Source organism: Chionomys nivalis, chromosome 2 (assembly GCF_950005125.1).
Source record: "Chionomys nivalis chromosome 2, mChiNiv1.1, whole genome shotgun sequence".
Taxonomy (NCBI): Eukaryota; Metazoa; Chordata; class Mammalia; order Rodentia; family Cricetidae; genus Chionomys; species Chionomys nivalis.
Window position 1 is genome coordinate 74,319,944 of NC_080087.1, and position 20,273 is coordinate 74,340,216.

Genomic DNA, 20,273 nt, shown 5'->3' on the forward strand with positions numbered 1-20,273 from the left:
AAATGGAAAAAGTGAATCTTTTAAAAAGTTCCAATCCTAAAATATTGGAAATCAATAGAAGTCCTTTAGGAAGGTGAAAGTTGGACACAGAATGTGATATTAGAACAATGTTAGTTGCATACGTTATTTACAGACTTAGGAGGGGACTCAGAATCATTGCTCTCGGGCTTGATACTATACAATGCCTTAGTTTTCTTGGCTGTAAAACAGGAGTAATAATGCTGTTATTCTGAAGATAAAAGTTAATACATCTAAAGTACTTAAGGTCATGCCTAGCATCTGAATGAGCTACTGCCGCTGCCTCCACCCCCACCTCACCCTCCCAGGAGCCCCTGGGAAATAGTAGTCAACTGAAGGGGTCTACAAAGTATTACAAAGATTTTTTTCCTCCCGTTGTGCTGAGAGTGGAAACAGCCCTGTGCGGTGCAGGAAGGGCAGGCACTGGTAACATTGAGCCCCAGCCATACCACAGGACTTTTTTTTCCCCTCCAAGACAGGCTCAGTCTGGCCTGCTGCCTGGGATTACAAAGGACCACTATACTGGACTCTTAAGGAAAAAGACACAGGGAGGGAACACATCGCGCCAGGGTCACACAGTGGAGCTCGCAGGGTGTTGAGATGATGGCCTGGACTGAGTCACTGACCGCCTTTCCGCTTGATTACGCCAGAGGGCGTCCCTGGCCGCAGAGCGGGACTTGAGCGTGGGCGGGAGGCTCTCCAGGCCAGCGTGTCCTGGACGCGGAGGGTGTGGGCCGGGCGTGAGCCTTGTGCATTCAGACACTAATCCCTCCTCCCCCAAGACCCGGTGGTTTCGGGCTGCAAGATCTGCTCTAATGCACTTGCATCGTGTCAGTGCGCGCTGGAGGGCGCTTTGGGGACGAAGGGCGTGTTGTACCCAAACTGGCACAGGTCCACGCCCAGGTCTGGGTTCCCAGGCCCTGAGGCGGGAGGGAGGGATGTCCCCGGGGGTGGGGAGGGCCCTGAGTAACTTTTCTTTGGAAAATATGCAGGGCTGGCCCGCAGCCTGAGACTGAGTCAGCGCAGTGTTGAGTCACAGGCTGCACCGCCCTTGTGAGCCAGAACGGTCCCCCCACGCACCTCTTCCCTAGGGGTCTTCCGCCCCAAAATAGCCTGACAGTGAAACAAGCAGCAGTCTTAGCTTTATTGGCCCTGTGGGGGTCACTCTTGGGTTCCCAGCCCCTTCCAGCTGCCCCCATCTTCTCCATGATGTCCCCCACCAGGGGTGTTGAGAGCAGGCATGGGGGTCCCTGTAAGGAGGAGGAAAGGTTATAGCACCAAGAATTCCCAACCCCAGAATACCCGTGAGAACTCTGCCTTCAGTAAAGTGCCTGGCACCCCTGGGGCCTCTGTCTTTGGTAGGGACCTGAAGGTGGAAAGAGGGACCCGCTACTGGGGTCCCCAGCACTGGGCACATGGGGGCACCGGGCAGAGGATGCAAACCATCCTTGAAGGAGCTGGGAAGTTGTTTTTAATCTGCTGCAGAATCTTTGTGAAAAGGGTGTGTTCAGGGTTCAATGTTGTGGGAAGAAAGTGACAGAAATGGGTCCATATGAGGAAGGAGGAGGTCAGGTGTCTTCCTCTGAGCCCCCAATGGTCCCAAGACCTGAAGACATAATAGAGTAGGGAGCTCTAGCATGTCTGAGTAAAAGGAGCTGCTTACCTATAAAAAGGGACAAGGGGTCTTGCTGGTATCAGTATTTGTGTGACTATGAAGATGTCACACTCCTGAGAGTCTGTTCCACCAGGGCCCGGCATACAGTAAGTGCTCAATAAATATCCGATGGGGCTGCAGACATACCTCAGTTGACAGAGCGCTTGCCTAGCTTGCAGGAGACCCTGTGTTCACACCCCAGCACTGCATAGACCAGGAAGATGAAATATCCAGGTCATCCTCAGCTGCATAGGAAGTTCAGGGGTATCCTGGGCTATCTGAGACATTGTTTAAAAAATAATAATAAAAGGGAAAAAAGTCTCTATATGAATGATAGATAGATGTCTGTGTGTTTCTCTATGAAAGGCCTTGTGTATGTGAGGGTGGAGGTGTGAAGGATGGGACAGAGAAGGTTTGTCACTACCTCTGGTCCCCTATAAGTGCTTTGGCTGAATATCTGGTGTGGGGGAGTAGTCCCCCTCAAGTCCTTACAGCCAGGAAGGGTGGGCAGAGAGGGTGAGTGGGCCAGAGCAGGGATCTGCGTGTAGCCGTGTAGCCAACTGGAGCTGGGGAGCCACAGCAGGGCAGAGTGGGAGGGAGGACCATCAATCGCGCTGTCTCACTCAGCAGAGCCCTTCTGGCGTCGCTTGGAAGGCGGCACCAGGCGGCGGGGCAGGTTGGTGGGTAGCCCGTGGCCCTCGAGCTTGGCCTCGATGAGATGGCTGGCCAGGGCGAACTCCTCATCATCCAGCATGCCATCTCGGTCAACATCGCTCAGCTTCCAGATCCGCCCCAACACAGAGTTGGGAAGCTTGGTGCCTACCATCCAGGTTTTGGCCTTGGAACCACTCAGCTTGCCATCGGCAGGCGCCAAGTTATAGAAGATTTCGTCGTATTTGGACTTGTCCTTGGTCACCACCCATTCGGCATCATCTTCTGAGCCCTCCTCGCCATCCTCCAGTGCCTCGTCAGGGCCCCGCTCCACGAAGGGGCCCATGTGGGTGCCCTCAAACGCACCACCCTGCACGCCAACCTCCACACTCTCCAGCTCCTCCTGCCGAAGCAGCGGCATAAGCTTAGCAATGTCGTGTGTCAGCATCTCATCCAGAGCCTCCAGCAGCTTCGGCTTCAAGGAGTGGAACTTAGTGAAGTCATGTGCCATCAACAGCTCCTGGGGCGGGGGGGGGGGCGGAATGGAGAAGCTAGATGTCAGGGGGCACCATCGCAAGGTCATGCCCTTATCCCTCACTACTAGGCAGGGACTCTCTTACTAATGAGCCCTGTCCTGTTTTACTTTTTTCCCACTTTGAGTAAGGGTCTTGTTTAACCCAGGCTACCTTCAACTCATGGTGTAAGAAAGGATGGGCCAGGCATCGGTGGTGCATGTCTTTAATCCCAGCACTCAGTCTTGAACTCAGATACCCGCCTGTCTCTGCCTCTCAAGTGCCAGGATTAAAGGTGTGTGCCACCACCGCCTGGCCCGAGTACTTTTTAAATTCATTATTGTTGTGTTTGTGTGTGTGTGTGTACATGAGTTCATGTGCACCACATGCATTTGGGAGTCCGCAGAGGCCCAGAGAGGGTCTTGTAGCCCCTAGAACTGGAGTTACAGATGGTTGAGCCACCTTGTGTGGTGCTAAGAATTGAACCCGAGTCCTCTGAAAGAGCAGTCAATATTCTTTTTGTTTTGTTTTGTTTTGTTTGTTTTTTTTGTTTGTTTGTTTTTTTGTTTTTCGAGACAGGGTTTCTCTGTGGTTTTGGAGCCTGTCCTGGAACTAGCTCTGTAGACCAGGCTGGTCTCGAACTCACAGAGATCCGCCTGCCTCTGCCTCCCGAGTGCTGGGATTAAAGGCATGCGCCACCACCGCCCGGCAGCAGTCAATGTTCTTAACCACTGAGCCACCCCACTAGAGTCCCCACACACAGACCTCTTTTTTTAAGATAGGGTCTGACTATGCAGCTCAGACTGGCCTAGAACTTTCTGTGTAACTTAGGCTGGCCTTGAATTTCTGATCATCCTGTCTTTGACTTCCAAGCCTAGTGCTAAGATTAATAGGCATGAGTCAATATGCCTGACTATAACTCGGCTTTAATATGATAAGTGACTACCATATTGGACAGCACAGCTTGGACCATTTCCTTCAAAGTAAAATATAGTGTCCTTAAAGACAGAGGCTGTATTCATCTACCCCTCCCCCTTTAAAGATAGGGTTACATGCCAGGCAGTGGTGGCACACACCTTTAATCCCAGCACGTGGGAGGCAGAGGCAGCAAAGCTACACAGAGAAACCCTGTCTCAAAAAACAAAGACAAACCAACCAAACAAAAAAAGATAGGGTCATAAGTAGCCAGGCTGGCCTTGAACTACAGTAACTAAAGCTTCTTTGAGTTTCTGATCCTCCTGTCTCTCTACCTTGCTTAGATTGCAGGTGTACAGGATCTTGCCTAGTTCCTCTTCCTCTTCTTGTGCTAAAATATTTATTTGGATTTTATGTGTGAGTGTGTGCCCATTGAAATCAGAAGAGGGCATTGGATCCCCTGGAACTGGAGTTATACATAGTTGTGAACTGCCATGTGGGTGCAAGGAAAGGAACCCAGGACACCTGCAAGGGTAGTAACTGCTCTTAAGCTCTGAGCTGCTGACCCCCCCCCACCCCCCTGACTGAAATGCAAACACAATGACTGGAGTTCCTGCAGCCATTAATACCATGGGCAAGCATGGGAAACATAGTAGATCCCTGGCTCTACAAGCAGCAAGCTGCCCTTCCACCCCGAGTATACCCTAGGGTCTTCAAGAGAAAGAAAGTAACTTTCCATGTTAACTGTTACTATGGGTTTTCTCCCCATTCTGTTACCCTAACTCATAAGGCCGGGTTCTGCTGGATGAAAATGGCATCCAGCCCTCCAGCCTTCCAGGCTCCATCTCAGGATGGGGACTCTCATCAACACCCTGCCACCCTGTCTGGGGCAGCTCCCCACCTGCATCTTCTGGCAGTCAGGGAAATCCCCAGGGGAGATGTGGTGCTCTAGCTGGATCTTGGCGAAGATGACAGGCAGCTTGAGGATCAGCTGCTTCTTCTTGTTTTCCTTCCCGAACACCGAGGGCATCTCTTTCTTCAGGTAGCTGATGATGTAAGCATGCACCTGCAGAACAGCATTCACATCTGAGCCTACAGCACAGTCACCAGGAGGAGACTGGGGCTGGGCAGGGCCTGAGAACCTGCATTCCTTTCTCTGAGGCAGGGTCTCGTGTAACACAGACTGGCCCTGAGCACCTGGTCCTCCTGCTTCTGCCTCCTGAGTGCAGGGATGACAAGTGCGGGTCACTATGCACAGCTCTCCTCTTGGGCTTTTTGATACAAGGTTGAACTCTATACCCCAGGCTGGATTCAAACTTACAACCACCCTCCTGCCTCATGTCTGGCTGGAACCTCCTTTTCTTATATGTCACAGGTAGATGAACCCTTCTGTTCTATCTAGTGGGGTTCAACCTAAGCTCCCCTCTCTGCTAAGCCATCTCAGCCACTCCCAGCTTTAAGCTCCTGCAAGCTGGCCTCACCCAAATACCAGCCCAGAGCTGGGGCTTGCCTCTCTCCTGTCACATTCCTACCTAGTTCCACAGCCTGAGGCCCTCCAAGGCACTTGGGCTCAGCCCAGAATGAGTTGTCCTCAGCTGTGCCTAGCTCACACAATATTCTTTCTGTGTATATGAAGGCCAGAAGAGGGCACCAGACCTCATTACAGATGGTTGTGAGCCATCTGTCCAGCTGGGAATTGAACTCAGGACCTTTGGAAGAGCAGGCAATGCTCTTAACCGCTGAGCCATCTCTCCAACCCCGACACTTTGGTTTCTTAAGAATCCTTACGTAGTCCAGTTGGACTCCAACTAGCAATCCTCCTGTCTCCAGCTCCCAAATGCTGAGGTTAGAAAGACCTCAATTTGTTGATTGCATTTTAAAATCTTTTAAATGTGTTTGGGTGTTTTGTGTCTGAGCACAATGTGTGTGCAGTACCCAGAGAGGCCAGAAGAGGGCATCAGAATCACGGGAGCTAGAGTTAGAGATAATTGTGGGTGCTGAGAATTAAACCTGGATTCTCTAGAAGAGCAATCAGAGCTCTTAACTGCTGAGCATCTCTCCAGACACCCCCCAATAATTCCTAAGAGCCCCACTGACTGGCCCCTGCAGCTTCACCCACGTGCTGTACTCTCCCATCTTTCCCCTGCATACACTGCTCACCAGCATTCGCTGACCAGCACACGAACTCGTCCCCCTACCCAGGGCCTTTGCATATGACCATGCTCTCTACCAGGAGCTCTGTCCCAGCCTCCCCACGGACCATGAAAACCAAGTGTCCTTATCACTGCCATCTGATTATCTCCAGGCCCTTCGTCTTCTTCACAGTCCAGCTGAGTCATCATTATTTTATCTGACTGCTCTGTTTCCCTCCATCAAACTACAAGCTCTGCCAGCTCAGGCCTTGTCTGTTTCCTCTGCAGTCCTGGGACAATATGCACAGTGTCACTCAGGAAATCGTTGTGGGATAAACCACTGAACTTGAGAACCTTTGAACCACATTGTCGTAAGTTATTGAAACGTGAGTGAGAATGGCAGAATGATGACCGCAGGCATGTCTGCTGTCTACGGGCAGCTCCATCACTGAATATGCATGTCAGATGGAGACAAAATAAGGCTGGAGATGTGGGGTGATGTGAATGGGCAAGGGTAAAGGTGCTTGCTGCCTGAGTGGGTCCCACATGATGGAAGGAGAGAACTGACATAAATTGTCCTCCGGCCTTAATATATAGAATGTGGCACGAGCCGGGCGGTGGTGGCGCACGCCTTTAATCCCAGCACTCGAGAGGCAGAGGCAGGCGGATCCTGTGAGTTCGAGACCAGCCTGGTCTACAAGAGCTAGTTCCAGGACAGGCTCCAAAACCACAGAGAAACCCTGTCTCGAAAAACCAAAAAAAAAAAAAAAAAAAAAAGAATGTGGCACGTGAATGCATGACACACATATCATGCTCACACACAATAAAATAAAACAAGCAAACAAAAAACCAACAGTAATAGAAGAACCAACTCTTCTCAGATTGTAGCCACAAGCATTATAGCATTCTGGAATCACCCCTTCTAGTGGCTTACACTTCCACCAAGGGGCAGAGCCAGAGAATTCATGCGCACCCTGCCTTGTACAGACATGAACTGAGTTAAGGGAGTGGTTTACGAAGAACCCTTACTGAGCCTTCTTGGCCTTTTGGTTAGCATCAAGTTACATTTCTGAGAGCCCTTAACGGTCTTTTGCCACTGAAGGAGAGCACTCAAGGGAGGTTAAAGCCATGTGTGCTGTTATTGGTGACAGGGGTCTGGGTCATTTGTGAAGGGTGTGTGGGCGAGGATGTGCCCACGAAGTGGGATGGCATCATGAAGTTTGATCAGAGCCAACCCTGAAGACTAGGATCCCGGGCACTGAGCAAGGCACTGGGAAACTAAGCGTGAGCTTGCAGGACCAGAGGAAAGCATAACCTACATTTTTGAGAGGCCACTCAAGAGTAGGGGTGTGGTCAATATGAAAGTCACCGCCTGATACCGGGAGTCAACGGAGAAGTTGCGTGGTTGAGCAGAGAAAGCCAGTAAGGAAGAGCAGGGCTTGCCGGAAAAGGCAGTGAGGCGAGGGGCTGAAATGGTTAGGGAAGAGTAGGATTTGAGACAGCGAGCCACTTGGGAAGGGCGGAGGCCTGCCAGAGTGGGCCAATGGGGCAGGAGTGTGGGGACGCAGCCAGTGAGAATGCGTCAGTGAGGAGGAGGTGTGGCCTCCTAGAGTGTGTTAATAGGGAGGCTTTTGACCTGTGCGGTCAAATAGGAGGGGCGTGGCCTGAGGATGGTCTATTGGGGAGGGGTGTGTCCTGTTTGGGCAAATCAATTGTAGCTTGCTGTACCTGTTAGGTACAATGAAAAAGGGCGTGACATACGAGGACCGACCAATGTAAAGAGGTATTGCCTGCGAGGGCGGGCAATGGGAGAGGCGTGGCTTGTTTACTACTCCAGGAGAGTGGCCTTCTAGGGCAGCCCAAAGGGGTGGGGCCTGGTCTGTGAGGACCCTGGCTGAGGACCGTGGCTGGGGGCCGGTCGCCAAGGCAAGCGGGAGCGCTGATGGCTTTTCCAGAGAGGAAGTATGGGAAGGTGGCAGGAAGAGATAAGGGGGCGGTGCGGGCTGGGCCGGGGAGCGGGTCGGACTCCGGGGTTTGTCCCGGGTTTCCGGAGCCACCTCCCGCCTAGCTAGGGCGCCAGGTGTCCGGCCCGGCCCCTTGGTCCCTGTGCCGCGGGACCCCAGGTTTGGCTTCTGTTTCCCAACGAGGAGTAAGGGTGAGCCAAGGGGTACTGAGAAAGATGGAGAGAGAGGTGGGAAAAGAGAGAAGACTAGGGAAAGAGTATGAACAAGAGGAAATAATTGAAAAAGGAAGAAACTGATGGGGATACAGTGACTAAAGGGACAGCTCTGGCCTCCTGGGACAGACTCTGCCTTGGGTACCTAGTGCTCCCTTCCAAAGCGGATTCCTGCGGTGGGGTTGGAAGCGGTGATTCACTCCTCTCCAGCTCCTTTTAAACCACACCTCAGATGCCTTTACCACCTAGAACCTTCGTGGCCTCTTCTCCTGCCAGCTTCCTGCCCCACCTCCACCCTGGCGGCCTCCCCTGTGAATGCTCCGTTCCATCTCTGGCTCTGAAAGCAAAGCCCTTGCCCTCTTCTTCCTCTCTGAGGCCCAGCCTGAAACAGGCTGTGTCCTCCAACCCCCTCAGTCCTTCCTAGACCTGACTCCGCCTTCCAGAAGGCAGCTTTGAGTGCAACCCCGTCATCCTGCTCCAAACCGTTCCTCGTTTCCCTGGTGCCCTTAAACAAAGCACAAGAGTCTTAATGTAGCCGACGGGATCGGCAGTCCCCGGTCTCACCGTATTCCCTCTGATGCCCTCTCCTCTAAGAAGCCTTCCTGACTCCACCCCTGAGACTGGACCTTGGTTGGCTATCACAGCTGTGGGATAGGTCTCTTTTCTTCCCCCAGCAAAGGGTGAGCCTTAAGACTGCCTTGGATATTCAGACCTTGGAACCCCCCTGAGCAAGGCCAAGCAACCTCGGCCATTGCTGCATCTCCAGCAAGTCCCAGCAGAGGGCTAGGCACAGGAGTGACTTTGTTCAAGCTGAGGTGCTGCCCAGTGTCATTCATTCCATAAATATTTACAGAGCAATTCAAGCCCAGGGGCTAGGGACACTCAGTGAAGGAATCCTAAGATTCCAGGTTCTGCAGCACTTAAGTACGGAGTTGAGGAGGCAGAACAGGGGCCCTGACAGGCTCACAGGAGGTGACGACACTGAAGGGGTCACGACATGATAAAGGGTAAATCTGGAGTAGGTATGGTCATTAAGAGAGGGCCACCTTCCTGAGAAGGTGGCATTGAGTGAGCCATATGAACAGTCGGAGAAGAGAAGGCTGCCAGGAAGAGCAAACAGAGAGTACAAAGGCCCCGGAGTAGGACTGAGGTGGCCAGTATGTTGTGCAGCGGCTGAGGGAGAGAGTGGAGGTGAGGAGGTAAGGGGAAGAAGTGAGCAGCTGTGGTGATTTGAATGAAAATGACTTTCAGAGGCTCAAATATTTGAATACTTGGTTCCCAGTTTATAAAATTCTTTGGGGGGGGGGCTGGAGAGATGGCTCAGAGGTTAAGAGCATTGCCTGCTCTTCCAAAGGTCATGAGTTCAATTCCCAGCAACCACATGGTGGCTCACAACCATCTGTAATGGGGTCTGGTGCCCTCTTCTGGCCTGCAGGCATACACACAGGCAGAATATTGTATACATAATAAATAAATAAATATTTAAAAAATAAATAAATAAAATAAAAAAATAAATAAAATTCTTTGGGAAGGATTAAGAAGTTTAGCCTTGGGGCTGGAGAGATGGCTCAGAGGTTAAGAGCACTGACTGCTCTTCCAGAGGTCCTGAGTTCAATTCCCAGCAACCACATGATGGCTCACAACCATCTGTAATGAGATCTGGCGCCCTTTTCTGGTGTGTGGGAAGCAGAATGTTGTACACATAATAAATAAATAAATTTAAAAAAAAAAGAAGTTTAGCCTTTTTGGAGTAGGTACGCCAGTAGGAGTTGTTTAGTTTCTGGTTTTGGGGGGGAGAGGGGTTCAAGGCAGGGTTTATCTGTGTAACAATCTTGACTGTCCTGGAACTCGCTTTGTAGACCAGGCTGGCCTCAAACTCACAGAGATCTGCCTGCCTCTGCCTCCCAAATGCTGGGATTAAAGGAGAGTGCCACCATCACCTGGCCAGGTATGCCATTAGGGGTGGGCTTTGAGATTTAAAAAGGCCACAGCATCCCCAGTTTGCTCTCTCGGTGCCTTGTGCTGACAGAGACTCTCAGCTATTGCTCCAGCACCATGCCTGCCTGCCTGCCTGCCTGCCGTCACGCTCCCCACCATGACGGTCATGGACTCTCTAACCCTCTGGAACCACCACACCAATAGCGTTTCTTTATAAATTACCTTGGTTATGGTGTCTCTTCACAGCTATAGAAAAGTAACTAAGACAGCCAACGAGAGGACTCGGCTTCTGTTCAGTGGGATGGAAGGAGGGAAAGGAGGCCGGCGATAGGATGGAGACAGACAGGGAAAGATGCCAACTCAGGGCAATGGTAGAAAAGGGACCCTCCACACAGGACTTCCTTCTTCAAGCACTAGATCAACCCATCAGGAGAATTAACTAATCTGGGAGCTAGGTGGTGCGAATTAGCTGCACAAGCAGAGAAGAAAGAAAAGTCTGTCCCGCGACTTCAAGACCTCTCCAATTTAGGTCTCCTGTGACTCCATCAATCCTCCATAGCCTCCCGAAGTCCTCCCCAGTTCCCCTAAGTCTTCCTCAGCCTCCTTTAGTACTCTTGCAGCTTACCTTCCCCATCTCCTGATCTCCCTTTCAATCTTCCCTCAACTTTCCCAAGTCCTCCTGGGCCCCAGCCTGCCCTGCTCACCCGCACTAGACGCGCCCTCTTCACTAGGTCGTTGAGCTTGCGCAATGCCGCATGGCGCGGTAGACCTTGGATGTCACGGAAGAGGTCCTGTTCCTCCAGCTCGAAGAGATGTCTGTTGTCTGGCACAAGGAGCGGCTGGGACCAGAAGGAGCCGATGTAGACGCGCAGGACCTCGGGCGTGCCCACCACCTTTCCCAGCGCCCACATGAGTGCTCCGTAGACACGCATCAGCTGCTGTGTCTCCACCATGTCCGCCTTGTTGAGTACCACGCGGATCTTGTCCTCGTGTCCACGCAAGGCATCGATGGCCTCTGAGAACTCATCGGAAATTTCCAACTTGTGGGCGTCGAAGAGCAGGATGATGAGGTCCACGCGCTCGGCAAACCAGCGCAGGACGGCTGGGAAGTCGTAGCCTGGAGCAGGCAGAGGACAGGGACACGAGAAATAGAAGTCATACCCCAGTCATTAGCATTCATTTTTTCGAACTAATACTGGATGGTGCAAATGTTCAGATTATTAACCATGTAATTCCCTTGTATGCCAAGGCTCAGAGCCTCTACATGTGCCCCATAACTGCCACTTTTCAGGACCCAGACCCTCAAGCCATCTGGCTTCTTGGATGAGGCAACCATGCCCCCCCTTCACCTCACCCTCTGCCCCTCCACTCTCCTGATTCCCAGATCATTGGCTTTTCATTCATTCCTTAGGCAGACACTGGGCATTTGTTTTGACATCGATATATTTATTGGCATTTAAAATCCTGAAGTGTGGGGCTTGTGGGATGGCTCGGAGTGTAAAGGTGCAGCCACCAAGCCTAACAGCCTGAGGCAGGCCTGCAGCTTTCCTCTGACCGCCACTTATATGCCATGGCATGGACCCGAACACAAGAAATAAAATGTAATAAAAATACTTTCAAATGCTAAAGCTGGGGGCTGGAGAGATGGCTCAGCGGTTAAGAGAGCACACTGCTCTCCCAGAAGACCCCAGTGCAGTTGGTAGGCAGCACCCGCAGCAGGTGGGTTCCAGGGGAGGATCCAGTGTCCTCTTCTGGCCTCCTTGAGTACCATATTCATGTAAACATTCACACTCGCACACAATTTTTATTTATATTTAAAATATTTATCATTTATGTGTGTGTGCACATGTGTGTATGGGTACCTGCAGAGGCCACAAGAAAGTGTCATACAGACCACCCACAGCTGGAATGACAGATGGTTGTGAGTCACCCGAAATGAGCATGAAAAATGAGCTTGTGTCCTCTGCAAGACCAGCAAGTCCTCCTAACCACAGAGCCATCCCTCCAGCACCCGCATAACTTTCAAAGATCCTTAGGTAGCCAGAGATGATGCTGTACGTCTTGAATACCCACACTCAGGAGTCAAAGCAGGTGGATCTCTGTGAGTCTGAGGCCAACCTAGTCTACATAGTGAGTTTCAGGACAGCCAGAGCTGCATAGTGAGACCCTGTCTCAAAGAAAAATCCTAAAATGATCTCAAAAAGGCCCCTGGTATTTCTGAGCCTTCTCCCAGCACTTCCCAGGGACTTGGGTGTGCCAGAAATTGAGAGACAGGAGGTCAAGCTACAAAGACTTTTGTGTGTGTGTCTGTGTGTATCTGTGTGTGTTTACACGTCTATGTATGTCTCTCTGTTTGTATATGTGTGCTTGTATGTCTGTGTGCATCTGTGTGTGTTTATACGTCTATGTCTCTCTGTATATGTGTGCTTGTATGTCTGTGTGTATCTGTGTGTGTGTTTATACGTCTATATATGTCTCTCTGTTTGTATGTCTGTGTGTCTGTTTCTGTGAGTGTGCCTGTATGTCTGTGTATGCCTGTATGTCTATGTGTGTCTATGTATCTCTCCATGTGTTTTTGTGTGGGTCTGTGTATTGTGTATGTTCATGTGTATCTGTGTGTATGTCTATGTGTCTGTACATGTCTGTGTGTGCACATGCCTGTGTGTGTCTGTGTCTGTCTGTATGTCTACATGTGTGAGTGTGTATGTGTGAGTGGGTGGTGCACATGAGTATAGGTATCCATGGAAACCATAGGTGTCAGATCCCCTGGAGCTAAAATGACAAGTGGTTGTGAGCAGTCCAATGTGGGTGCTGGGAACTGAACTTGGTTCCTCTACAAGAGCAATTTGCACTCTTAGCCACGGAGCCATCTCCCCAGTCGTGCTATGTCCTTGCCACCCTATATGTTTAATAATTTGTGTCCATCCATTCACTCATTCCTTCCTCCCTCTTCTCATTCATGCCCTTCAATATTTCTCACTTTTATTCCTTCACTTATTCATTCACTAATGAGCAAAACTTAGGAGAGTGTAAAACCCACCCTTGACCTGGCAAACAGGAAGCCCTGCCCTGCCCCCATGTACTACGATATTAGCAAGTAGCTCAACTTTTCTGAACTTACCCATCCCCTGATTCAGCAGAAGGGGAGGCTGAGGTGGCCCCAAATCTGCCCTTACAGTCTGGGGACAAATCTGTGCCCAGAGTAGTCAAGTTAGGATATGGGGGGTCCTGGAAACTGTGGAGAGTCCCTGAGGGGGTGCTCTGGCTGGCCTAAGCACAGGTCAAGGAGGACTTCCTGGAAGAGGGGTATAGGGCAGCAGCTGGCCAGATAAGGGGCCTCACTGGTGTCCTGACTTGAGCTCAGGCTATAACAGACTCACTTGTCCCACAGAATCAAGTAGACAGCAATTTATGTCACCGTTCGCCAGCTGAGGAAACCAAGATACAGAAGGCGTGCAGGCAGGAGGCAGCCGGACAGGAGTCACCTCAGTAGCTGTAGCTGCCTGTTCATCCCCCCACTCTCACCCCAACATGGGCCCCAGGACACAGCCTGTTCCTTGCTGATGGAAGGGGAAGGGGCAGGGATATTGTTCTGGGGGAAGGAAGGGCCAGGTCACTGCAGGGGCAGCAGCTGGGCCTCTCCCCACTCCCTAGTATCTACATACACCCTGGCCTGGATTTGGAAAGTCTGTCTCATGGGGTTGAGAGGGAGGGGGGAATGGAGAAAGGGAGGGGAGAGGGAGGCAGGAACGTTGAGTCAGTGTGGGAATGGAGACGTGGCAGAGAGACGGGATGTTCACCCAAGAAAAACAGTCCTGGTTACCCGTCGCCCAGGCACCCATTTCCTCCATACAGCTAACGTAACACTTCTCAGGGGTTCCTATGGTTTGTCTCCCTATTCACTGGCGGGAAACCGAAGCACAGAGATACAGGTGGCTTGGTTAAGTCATTACAATGCCAGGGAACAAAGCCTGGCATGCTAGTGCATGCCTATCATCTCAGTGCAACAGCAGCTGAGGCAGGAGGACTGCCACCAGCTAGGGCACAATTTGAAATACATAGTGAGTTCCAGACCAGCCTGAAATACAGAACAAAAAGGCTCTGTGTCAAAAAAACAAGGGAATGAAAACATTAGCAGATCTAGACTAGAAGTGTTCCAGCAGGACACTCCGGGCAACAGTTACATCGGGGCAAGCTTCTCTGGGCAGCCACACCTCTGCCAATGTACACACCTACCACAAAACAGCTGGATGCATCAGAGTCTCCTGCACTCAGACTCACACTCCCAGACACATGCTTGTGTGTCGGAGTCTGGGACCTGCACAGATACACGTGCCACGTGGTCACAAAGATGCTTGGGACCCACACGGCATCACAGACACAGGAAGCAGTACACACTCCAGCACGGAGGACTGTCTGAACACACACTATGTGGCAGAGACATTACTGTGATGTCCATGCTGACCTCCAACTGGTCACAATCCTTCTGTCTCGGCTTTCCTGGCACTGGGATGACAGATGTGCCCTGCCACACACACAAGCTCTCCGGTAATGAAACAACTTTCAATACTGACCCACACAGACGTGAATACAGATTCACGCACACACACACACCTGTATAGAGTCACACACAGAGCTGAGGATGTAGTTCACTGGTAGAACGCTGGCCTAGGATCCCCTAGTGAAATGCTGGGGACGTGGCCTGCTTGCCTACTATGTGTGAGGCACCAACACTGTGGCCTGCTTGCCTACTATGTGTGAGGCACCAACACTGCAATAAAAACAACCTCACAAGATCCCTCCACGTCCCCGTCCCACACTTTCCCTCAGAATCACATAAAATCACAGCTAGTCACAATTAGAGGTACACAGCGCACGTAGCCAGCCCCTGTCAGTCACTCTTCCGTCAATTACTACAACTTCAGAGTCACGGCCACCACGCCACACCTGCCAGTCCACCCCATCACAGGCAGACACACATCGCCTCCCCTACTCATCACACAGTACTTCCCCAGGATTTACCGTTCTCCCCTCCCCCACAAGTCCCCCTGGACAAGCAGGCTCCACCCCCTATGCCTCCAGAGCCGGAGGAAGGGGATCTCCATCCCCACCCCTCATCATCTCCTGCGGAAGCTGGGGCCCTGGGCTCCCTCCATCACTTAGGCGCAGCCCCTGGGCTAGGCACACCAGGAATTCCTCCCGCCCCTGCTCCTCCCCCACCTCCAGCTGGCAGAGCACGGTGACCACTTCTGCAGCTGCCTCCGTGCTTCTCCCTCGGGGCTGCTCTGCTGGACAGCAGCCAGGGGCACTGGCACTTTTGGAGCCAAACTCTGCCCTGGCCCCGCCTCCTGCCTGGCCTTGGGTCCCCTCTGCCCCACACAGTTGCCTCCTTTGCCCCAATTCCCTGGCCGAGGCCTAGGGATGGGGGTGGTGGTAAGGACAGATAGAAAGGCTGTGGGCCCAGATGCTAGGGTGGGGGAGAAGTTGGGAGGGGCTAGAGTAGGGGCGGGGCTAAAAGACTGGGCAGGGTGGGAGGGGACAGGCTCACTGGAGGCCCTGCTGGAATTTACCCCCCGTTGCTCCCCCTGCTCAGCTGTTTATAAATTCCAGGCCCGGCCTTGGCCCCCACCCAGATTCTCCCTCTTAGCTCCATCTGTGGCCCAGCCTCCCAGCCAGGAGCTCAGAGGAACAAGCATGGGGCCCAGGGCCTCCCTGCCCAGCCTGTCTCTTCCTGGGACTCTCTAAGCACCTCCCTCCCTCTTCATCTCTCCTTTTCCATCCTCCTAACCGGCCCAGACATGTGGCTCCAGCCTGCTCACATGTGTTCACCCGTGCTTCCCCCGCCCCACCACCAGCACCAACGGAAGGAATGGCAGCCTCCTGTAGCTCCATGTTTCTGCACGGGGACAACCAAAGGAGACTCCAGCCTCCTCCCTCAGACACAGGGTCCAGCCCTAGCCTCCTCCCTCAGACACAGGGTCCAGCCCTAGCCTCTTCCCTCAGACACAGGGGATCCAGCCCCAGCCTCCTCCCTCAGACACAGGGGTCCAGCCCCAGCCTCCTCCCTCAGACACAGGGGTCCAGCCCCAGCCTTCTCCCTTACACTAGGCTTCCTCCTCACTCACCGCGGCTCACTCTCTGTTTGGCACCTGACAGGATGCCCGGTGTGTCGATGATGCTGATGCTCTCCAGGACCTGGTTGGGGAGTTGGGCACACATAAACCTGGGGGGGGGGGTGGAGACAGAAGGTCAGGGGTCAGTGTAAAGAAGGGTAGAAAGAGAAGGGGCAGGTGCGGAGGACAGGAGTCCTAGAAAGAAGGAAGTTCAGAGAGATCGTGGGATCTACAAAAGAAAACAGATCTGTTTCTGGGGATATCCCAAGTAACATTATAACCCTGGGTTACTTTCATTTTCCAGATGAATATGAGAGGCACAGAGAGGTTAAATCACTTGACTAAGGCTGCCCAGTACTCAGCAGCCCAGGCACAATTGGAAGCCAGGCCTTCCATAGGAAAGGCAGCAGATGCAGGAGGGGAAAGAAGTAGGCAGAAGGATGAGAATCAGAGCTGAGATGGATAGAAGAATTCTGGGATAGATGTCCCTCGTCCCCCCTCCTGGCTGACAGCTGCCACACCTGTTGAGGAAAGTGTTTCCAAAAGGATTGAGTTTGCGGAAGGGCTTCTCTGGGTCCACAACGAGAGCATTGCCCGGCACGGTGCCCTCTGTCTCGCCATGCATGACAGCCACGAAGCAGTCGGTGGTGGGCTCTGGACCCACACGAGAGCCAGGAACCTCCTGCTCCAGAAGGTACTGGATGAAGCTGGTTTTGCCAGTGCTATACTGGCCGGCCACCAGCACCATGGGTTTGCCATCGAAGTCGGCATCTTCGAGGGCCGGTGAATGGAAAGCCCCGAAGCGGTAGTGTTCCTCCAGGGGCAAAAGTTTTGTGCGGTACAACTCCTTGAGGGAAGAGGTCACAGTGCGGATGGCCTCAGGTCGCTGGCCCCGAGCCCCGCCCTTCTTCAGCCAGCTGAACATGGTGACTTCGATCCTACGGGTCACCCAAGGAGACTACAGGGTGGAGAGCTTACCTGTAGGAGAAAGGAGGAGACATGATGGAAGACTGCTAGGGAATGGCTAGAGATGGGAGGAGGAGCAGGGGGACTCAGTTAAGGGGAGGAGAGGGGTTTGCCTGGAGATTAACAGCGGTGTGGTTCAAGGGGGAGGGGGCCGGGAAACAAAAGGGAGAACAAAGGAAAGGAAGGAACTGCTAGGGATGGGGGCGGGACACATCCCTGAGCTGGATGTCGAATCCATCCCTAATGCCAGTGCTTGGGAAGCTGAGGCAGGAAAAATCACAAGTTCTCAGTTGACCCGGACAACATGTAAAAAGACCCTATCTCAAAAGACCCCACACGTCCATCATTGGACGTATTTTCACTGGAATGGCTCGCTCCATGCTGCAGGAGTCCAAGAAAGGAGCCACCCAACCAGAGCCCCCAACAGAGGACCTGGCCACACAACAGTTAATGATACCTGAGAAGCTCCAGGTATGGGGGCAGACAAGGGAAACTGACCACAGGGTCAGCAAAGGTCAGGGCAAGGCTGACTTTTGAGGTTCTTCATGAAGGACAGGCAAGACGAAGGTCTTAGGCAGAGGATGACATGTGCAAAGGCCCAAGGGTGTGACAGGCTCTCGGGCGCTGGGAACTGAGGATTGTTTGGTGGGGACACAAAACCAGAGGGTTGTGAAATAAGGAGCAGAGGCTACCTGGGTGCACCCAGGTCAAGAGAAGCCCTGGACATGAGGAAGAAACAACGTGATAAGCATAAGCCAGACACCGTGCCAGCTTGTATTTGGGGTGTGGTGCTAGAATGGAACCCAGGACCTTGAGCATGCTAGACAATCACAATACTGCTAAGCCATATCTGAGCCCCTCACTGGGGGATTCTAGGCAGAGGCTCTACCACTGAGCCACACCCCAGCCCCTCACTGGGGGAGTCTAGGCAGGGGCTCCATCACTGAGTCACACCCCAACTCTGTGCTAGCTCACTTAATTTTCATGACTATCAAGTGAGTTTGTCATTATCCTTACTTTAAGTCTTTTCTTTTTGAGACTGTGTCTCACATATTCCCTGATGGACTCAAACTTACTATGTAGCTGAGAATGATCTCGAACTTCTGATCTCCTTGGTTCTACCTTCCTAGCACTGTGATTACAGATATGCACCGCCATGAGCAGTTTTATCCAGAGTTGGAGCTGGAACTCAGGTTTCCAGCAAGCTAAGGAAGCACTCCACAGCTGCATCCTCATTCCTACCCACGTCCTAAGGAGGAAATTGAGCCTCAGGAGGATAGCAATGGCTTGCACAGGATCCCCGGGCTAGGAAACACCCCAGCCAGGCAATGCGTTCTCAGACCCTGTCTCCCTTCCTAGGTTCAAGAGCATAGTTAGAGAAAAAGTCATTACCAATCCTGAAGCAGTGAGCACCCCCGAAGCCAGACTGTGCTCTCTGTATACCCCATACCTTCAAGAGCCTTTTAGTCACTGCGGAGTCTGGGGTGACACCGCTCCTGTCTGTCAAGAATAGTTTCTTTCCTCGCTCCATAAGTAGATGTTTATTATTTGAGAATGAGGTTTTGGTCAGATTGGAGTCCCTCATGTCATTTTTCGCAGAAGGAACAGAGGGCTCCCTGGAGAAACAGCTGTCCCAAGGCTGGGGCCAGGAAGGAACAGTCCAGTCTGGATCAGCTCAAAGACCACCGGGGATGCAGCACCCAGCCTGATGTGGCTCCCATTAGCCAGAGATGAGACAATTTTTCCTTTTTTCTTTCATTTTTCCTAAAATTCATTTCTTTATTTTATGTGTATGAGTGTTTTCTAGGCATGCTTGTCTGTGTACTATGTGCAGGGAGTGCCCTTGGAGACCAGAAGAGAGTGTTGAATCCCCTGGACTGGAGTAACAGACAGCTGTGAGCTGCCATGTGGGTACTGGGGATTGAACCAGGGTCCTCTGGAAAAGCAGCTAGTGCTCTTAATCCCCAAGTCGGAGCCATCTCTCCAACTTTCTCCCCCTTAAAAAAAAATAGGGGGGGGGGTTCTCACCGTGTAGCTCTGGCTGGCCTGGAACTATGTAGACCAGGCTGGACTTAGATTCGGAGATCTGCCTGCCTCTGCCTCCTACATCTTGCATCTGGCTCAAAAAATGGGACAATCTAAGCATCAAGAAGAAGCCCTGCAAATCAAAATCTAAAGCTCCTAAAATCCTAGTGACACAAAGGGAGAGAAAAGAATATAAGGAAAATGGATTGGAGCAAAGAGGTAGGAGAGGTGACAGAGGCAGGAACCTGTGACATAGCTACAAAGGGAACCGTGGGGGTGTCCCAGACAGGGAGGCCGCTGAGGTACATCTCAAAAAGGACCGTTAGGAATGGCTAAAGGGTCTATGCACTTGGTGAGTCAGGAGAGGACTCTTGGGTGCAAGACAGATCAAGGAGAGCAGAAAAATGGGTGTGTTAATATTCCTAACAGGGTGTGGACGGTGGGAGGCTATTTCAAAGCGTGGTGTGTGTGGGGGGGTGGTTCTTCAGGATGAGGAAAGTTGGGGAGGAATTGGCAGAACTGGAAGTGGGGTGGTGGGGGCTAGGAAAGGCGGAAGGACTAGGAGAGGCTGGGAAAGGCTGGGGAGATCTGAGGAGGTTGGGAGAACTAGGGGAGAATGGAGGAGTTGCTGGGGAGAGAGGTCCTGGGGGAAGAGTGTGGGACCTGGGAGGGACTGGGAAGGAAGGTCAGGACGCAGATTGTTACAGGAGAGCGGGGTTGAGGGTTGGGGTTTGGGGAGCACTCACCAGGGACCCGGGGAGCGCAGAGCAAGCTGTCTGAGCTCTGTCCCGTCCGCAGCAGAGTGAGCCGGGTGGGGCTGCAAGGGAGGAGTACCGGGCAGGGCGGGCCCGGGCCCCCCGTCCCAGCCCGTGTTGGCCTCGAGCGCCACCTGGCGGGTATTGTGAAGACATACACAGGCTCACTTGTGTAATCCTTGGTTCGAGCTGTGCCTGGTCCTCCAGTTTTTGACTCCCTCCCAGTCAGTCTCTCTTGGCAAACGAGTAGACAGCGGCTGCAGCAGGTATACCAATAACTATCCTGTCATAGTAGTGCATGCCTGTATTTTCCAGCACTGGTGAGACCGAGGCATGAGGATGGTAACTGAAACCAGTCTGGACTATTTGGCTGGATCCTATCTTAAAAATAATTGTAAAGGTCGGGCGGTGGTGGCGC

The 20,273-nt window shown here is 52.3% G+C and overlaps 1 protein-coding gene across 1 annotated transcript; it reads right to left on the reverse strand.

Moving 5' to 3' along the window:
• Nucleotides 1-1,124: 1,124 nt before the first annotated feature.
• Ehd2 (EH domain containing 2) lies at nucleotides 1,125-19,908 on the reverse strand. The gene is made up of 6 exons (XM_057762783.1): nucleotides 19,847-19,908; nucleotides 16,631-17,087; nucleotides 16,122-16,219; nucleotides 10,701-11,113; nucleotides 4,652-4,816; nucleotides 1,125-2,843 (listed from the first exon to the last, which is right to left on the reverse strand). Exons 2-6 carry the CDS (start codon nucleotides 17,032-17,034, stop codon nucleotides 2,292-2,294), a joined length of 1,632 nt encoding a protein of 543 aa, XP_057618766.1. The 5' UTR covers nucleotides 17,035-17,087; nucleotides 19,847-19,908; the 3' UTR covers nucleotides 1,125-2,291.
• Nucleotides 19,909-20,273: the final 365 nt, after the last annotated feature.